We start from the raw sequence: 6,356 nt of genomic DNA, 5'->3' as shown, positions 1-6,356 counted from the left end.
AATTAAAGCTCATCGAACCAATAGATTTCTGAGAATCTAGCCTATGAGCTCCACGTTTGTCTACAATACATTTCCACATACTAGGAAAATCAAATAAAATATAACGTTCTATTTTTGTAACTCAAATTCTGACCACAGGAAAACTCGAGAAGAATGTAACAGAATTCTACACATTAATATGAATTATTTTAACAAGATTATAAATAAAAAACTTTCCTGTAGATCCTAAGAGAAAACCAAGAGATTATAGGATTTATTTCCAAGGGAGAAATCTTCCCCTAAAAATTCCCCTAAGTTCGTTTTAAAATCATTCCCATCAAAACATTTGGCAGACAAGAATAATTTTTGCACGCTCTACTACCAAGTACGTAAGTTCAACGTTTCCAATCTCGAGAAATGAAAGGAGCAAAGGTTCCGCTTGCAACACAGTGCCCTGACGAGACGAAGGATGCAACCCCCGACGTGAAAGGGCGCAGAAGTGGATAAATCTTTTTGTTCGCCCGTCGACAAGACCGGCACGAGTGACGTAATATCATTTAGAATTTATATTATGGAGTTCATCCTTTGGCCTCTTCAGTGCTTCCGTCGTTTCCCGTGTCGTCCACCTGCACCCTCTGTGCCTTGCGAGCTGATGTCAGAGAAACCAAGGGTGGAAGGGACGCGAAATTACGTTAAACGTTCGTGAGAGAGCGTATTCCATTACGCGGAAGCTGAAAATATGAAATTTTCTTCTCGTCTGGTAGTGAATATTAAAATAAAAATGCCCGGTTTCTCGGCAAACACGTATTGCACGATGAAAAATTGCTTAAAATCGCTTGTTTTTTTCGCGCCATTTCGAACTCGGGACCGAATGTTCTACTCGTGACGATATTAGAATTGTTTTGTTTCACTCGTGAACTTAGTGATATTTATCAATATTACCAAGATATCAGTTTTACTAAGCGACTATTTGTTATATTTGACTACTATCGCCAAATCCACTCACGCCACCTCGTATCATAAACAGTGTTTTGCTTGTGTTATCTGATTGACAAAATCATGCACGACTATCACTTTCATTCTAAACTTTTCAAATTGATCTTATCGTATAGTGGACTGCCGATAAATAGGTATATAAACGGCTAGCGGACAGGTCATCGATATTCAGACGTAGTCAGTCGAAGAGTTCATTCCTAGAGACACCATGGTAAGTAACAAATTATAATCATTACAAATAGTGAGTTCATACACTTTGTGATTCGGTGATACTTTGACTTTTATGCTTAAAAATCTTTGTGAAATCCACTAAGTTTTTGGTAGTTTTGCATCTATTCTTTTAGATGAAATTTATTGTATTCGTTATAAATTATAGTATTATTGTATTGTTAGACGTTGCTTGTTTAATTTCTAGACTTAATAAATTGATAAGTTCAAAATTTCGCTATGATACGATTGTATAATCCAGGAACTTTTGTAATAAATTTTCTCATATTGTAAGTTCTGATAAATAAATATTCCTGAAAGTGAAAGTTTCGGTTTTGATGAAATTTTACCAGAAAGAATACAAAAAGAGTTCAGTTATATTGTCAAATAAAATGGTTACCTTTGATGGAATATTATTCGTATCTTGGAACTTTTTGTAATCAAAGTTTTGAAGTAATTGTATCCTTGAAATTTGTATCCCAAGTTCTCGAATATCTGCTCCGCGAGATCAGTTTTGATAAGAGTCTTCAAGATAAAAGTTTCTGCTGTAAAAGTACCGCAGAAACCTGTATTCTGTTGGCGAGAAAATATAAGCACAAATAGAATTTTGAACAAAAATTAATGATACAAATTTTCTTTGGTCACTACTACAATATACCATGAATATTTCTATGAACTGTACCTTTCTACACCAAATAAACGTAATGTTTAGATCGAACCACAAAGTATCACTGAATTATATTTATATATTACTCACTAAAAACAGTAAAACAGTAATAAACATCCAACATCTTTGATCACACATACATTCAGCATTTGCCTGAAAGCTTCACTTTCATCCCCCCGAACCGTTCTAAATAATTCAACCGCCGTTACATACATGCTAAACTTTTCCTCGAGCATGAAATATTAATCGCTGGCTCGATTCGTCGCCACAGATCAAAGCGAGAAAATTACGTCCGTAATTCCCCTATCTCCTGACCGTTGGTTTCTCGAGCTAAGCACCACTTACGTTCCGCAGATGAAGTTCGCTTTGGCAGTTTTGGCGGTCCTGGCCGTCTCCAGCCCCCTGAATGCCTACACAGTTCCCCGTACGGGCAATGGTGCTCTCGCCGATGAACTCCAGGATTTCGTGGACTTGTTGCCCTTGGACCAGATAGACGCAACCCTGCACAAATACCTCGAGAACGACCCTGAATTAAAGGAAGTCCTCACCTACCTGCACTCGTCTGAATTATTGAGCCTGGTCGCCGACATCGAGGCCCTCCCAGACGTCGTCAGCCTGTTCAACTACATGCAGTCGGCTGGCGTGGACGAATACTACCTGGTGAACAAAGCGAACGCGTTCCTTGGACTTCCAGCCTTACAACCATCAGCAACTCTCATGAATCTCAAGTCCGGTGGAGTTCGTGGTTTGATCGACGAAATCCACGCCTTGATACCCGAAGACAAGCTTTGGGCTCTGTACCGTCAGAAAATGGCCAATGCTCCAGTGTTCGCCCAATACATGGCTGTCCTGAGGTCTCCTGCAGCCCAGAGAATCGTCGACGGTGTCACCTCCGACCCGAACTTCCCCGGTTTCCTAGCCCATGCACTCAAATACGGCGTTGATGTCAACCATGCTGTCGATTTCATTCAGCAATTCTTCGGCGTCACTGTCCACCTCCCAGCTTAATTTGTTGATATTGTATTATGATAATTGTTAAATTTTGATGTTGTTCGTCTAAATGTTTTTCTTTTTTCAATAAATATACAAATTTCAAATATTTATTATTTGTCAATGCTTCCTGTCCCACTACTTATAGGTAACGTTTGCAGGGATTAAATAATAGTTGCTGCTCATGGTTATAATTTAAGAAGAATGTAGGAATGATTACAGGGAAGACTTGAGAATTACTTTCTGATTAAAAATGAATAATATGTAGGAGTCTAAACGAAAAATAAGGCACGGGCAGGATTCGAACCCACGATCCTCGGATCCACAGTCGACCGCTTTACCTACGCGACCAATCCCGTACCCTACGTTTCGTGTTCTTATTTGACTCCTTATTGTTGGGTATGGGAGGCGCGGATACTACAAATATACATACATAAGATTATAAGGCAAAGTTAAATAAGACAAGAACAAAGATAAACAATCATTCACTTGAGACAAACGATAAAATTAGCATATCATAGTTTTGGATTGTGTCATATATTTATATCTCGCAATACGATCAACTTGATAATATTATCTTTATTGCTTGAATACGTAATAGAAATAATATAAATTAAAGTAAATAAAACATATTGAAATGAAGCCTTATTCACTTCTGTATCCTTAAAATAAAATATCACTTTCAAAATTTATAACGTCTTACTGCGAGAAACAATATATTTTGTTTTTATAACTATGAACATTTTTAAAATATATTTACTAAACGATTGTAAATGCACAATCCTTCGATGCAATTATGATACTATATCGTTAACACTATGTCGTCCGGACATCAAGTCGAGATTTTTTCGTTTGGTGCTGGTAGGACTGAGTGATAGTTTTCGCATGGCACCACAGTTGTGCTACCGGACGGGATAATGTTAATTTAAAATGTTCCTCATACCTTGGATATTTTAACAAAAGTGCACACTTTGATAAGTGTTCCAGGTACATGAAGACTTTGCATCTCGTTAACGTTGTTTGTTTCTCGATTTTATTTTATTAATAAAATGTCCACTTAATTTTGTCTTTCTACAAGTTGTCGCTCTATTCATCGAACTTTCACGTAAACAATACAAGTAATTAATTATTAGCGTACATGTGAATCATTTATTAAATATTACGGTTATTACAAGTATACGTAGTATACGAGATAATACAAATCAGAATTATTTTCAAAAACCAACTGACCTGATTCTCAAAACAACTCTTTTGTAGCTTGCCTAAGCTCCAAGCTAATGACAGCCAGAAAAACGATTAGAATTCCCTACAAAGAAATACAAAATGTATCTTCTCTCATCTTATCTTGTATCAACATTATCAGAATAAAATTCTCATTCGCGTAATAAACGGCTATCTGAAGTGAGTGATCTGAATATAATTAAATATGTAGCGTACTTAACAGTATTTGGTGTAAAATTTCATTTGTGTTATCTGATGCATCTAGAAATCTTATGTCATTTAAGCAAATCAGTTCTCTTGTGTATTCAGTATACAGTTATCGAATTAATCTTATCGAAATAGGTAATTATCCGATAGAAACCGTGTATATAAACGGTTGACAGACCAACAATTAGCATTCAGTCGAGTTGAATAGCAGAGGCCACATGGTAAGATTTCAAAAGAAGTTTAAATCAATCAAAATGTTACAGTTCTATAATCGAATGTATAAGAAAATAGTTCAAAATAGTCTTCTTCTTTTTAGAAATGGCATTTAAACGTAAAAAGTACAAGAGTTTTAAAATGATATAGTCCTATAGTCAAATTTACATTCGAAACAAAAGAAAAGTAGATCAAATTGTATTAATTTTTGCAGAAATTGTAAAAAATACAAGACTTTTAATTTAACTACACAACTGTTAGTCAAATTACCGTGACCCTTCAATATCCACTAAACGAACTGTTTGCTGAGTTCCGTAGTTCACCGAAAGCTTCACTTTCATCTCCGAACTAAATAATTCACCTACCGATACACGCATACCGACCGTCTCCTCGAGCATCAAATATTCATCGCTCGCGCGATTCGCCGCGACGGATCAAAGCAAGAAAATTATGTCCGAGTCGCAGTTCGGCATTCCCTGACGCACGTTCCGCAACCTAAGCACCACTTACGTTCGCAGATGAAGTTCGCTTTGGTAGTTTTGGCGGTCCTGGCCGTCTCCAGCCCCCTGGAAGCTTACAAATTCCCGCGCGCGGGCTCGGGCGCCCTCGCAGACGAACTCCAGGACTTCGTGGATGCTATTCCTCTCGACGAGATGCTGGGTATCTTCTTCCAATATCTCTCGGAGGACACGGAATTCCAAACGTTCGTCACCTACATGCGTTCCAAAGAATTCACGACTCTGATCAAGCACATCGAGGACATGCCCGAGGTCATCGACCTGTTGAACTACGTGCAGAAGGCTGGCCTGGACATCTACCTCATGGTGAACAGAGGAAACGACTTCCTCGGTCTTCCCAGACTCCAGGTCCCCAACGTGGCCGTGAACTTCAAGATCACGGGAGGAATCCGTGGCCTCCTCGACGATATCGAGGCCATCTACCCCAAGCAGAAGGTGCACGAACTGTTCGAATACAAATTGGCCCACTCCAAGGTGTTCGCCGGCTTCTACGCTCGCTTGAGTGCGCCCTCGATGCAAAATGTCGCCAACGGTATTTTAGCTGACCCGAACTGGAACGGTTTCTTCGACAAAATCTCGAAAGCTGGGGTTAATGTCGAGGACGCCAAGGAATTCATAGAGAAATTCTTCCATGTTAAGATCAACCATTAAACGGTTCAGTAAAAATTATTCTAACGGATGTGAAGAATGTAATATCGATGTAAATACGTAATAAGTGAGCATCTTTGTATATTCTGTTGATGATGATAATTCCTGATCCTAGAATCTTGAATGATAGGTAATGCTATTTTTACATATGTTATAGTATGAGAAGATACAGACTATAATTTAGATATAAATTGATTCTTCTACTTTTTTAATAAACGTTATAAATTCTTTTATATTTATATCCTTATGAAGCGATGGAGATTTACTGGAAATAAAAAATATGATACTTAACTAAACTGTTGTTAATAATCATATTAGTGGTATGAATTAGAAGTATCGATAACTAGGCTGCTGTAAAAATGAAACATACTTATCTTAATTACTGTACGGGGTTGTTTGTGTATAATTTCTCCTCGATTTCAATATGTAAATTTCAGTTCTCCTGACGATACGGCGATTCAAAGTGGTTGACTTTATGAGATCAACTTTTTCGATCAAACTGAGAGAACAACTTTGTGGATTGTTTTCAGACTATTCTGTATAACGTATAAGTTTCTGTCACACCTGTCTGCGGTCTTGTCGCGTGCAAGATGAACACGCGAAAGATGCTAACATCGATGAATATGTAGAACTTAGTAGTTTGTTAGCAATTAAACTAAAATTCTAATTATATTATTAAAATTCTTTTCGGTTAACAAAAATCTAACGAA

General features: G+C 37.6%; 1 protein-coding gene across 1 annotated transcript; it reads left to right on the top strand.

The window, feature by feature from the left end:
• The first annotated feature begins 1,114 nt into the window (after window positions 1–1,114).
• Window positions 1,115–5,649, top strand: LOC128894835 (uncharacterized). Its single transcript, XM_054156847.1, has 3 exons — window positions 1,115–1,186; window positions 2,204–2,851; window positions 4,999–5,649. The coding sequence occupies exons 1-3, from the start codon at window positions 1,184–1,186 to the stop codon at window positions 5,647–5,649; spliced, it is 1,302 nt and encodes a 433-aa protein (XP_054012822.1). The 5' UTR covers window positions 1,115–1,183.
• The last annotated feature ends 707 nt before the right edge of the window (window positions 5,650–6,356 follow it).

The sequence above is a fragment of the Hylaeus anthracinus genome, unplaced genomic scaffold (assembly GCF_026225885.1).
Source record: "Hylaeus anthracinus isolate JK02 unplaced genomic scaffold, UHH_iyHylAnth1.0_haploid 4, whole genome shotgun sequence".
NCBI classification, from domain to species: domain Eukaryota; kingdom Metazoa; phylum Arthropoda; class Insecta; order Hymenoptera; family Colletidae; genus Hylaeus; species Hylaeus anthracinus.
The sequence above is the reverse complement of the archived record's forward strand: the minus strand, read 5'-3'. Positions and strand labels throughout refer to the sequence as shown.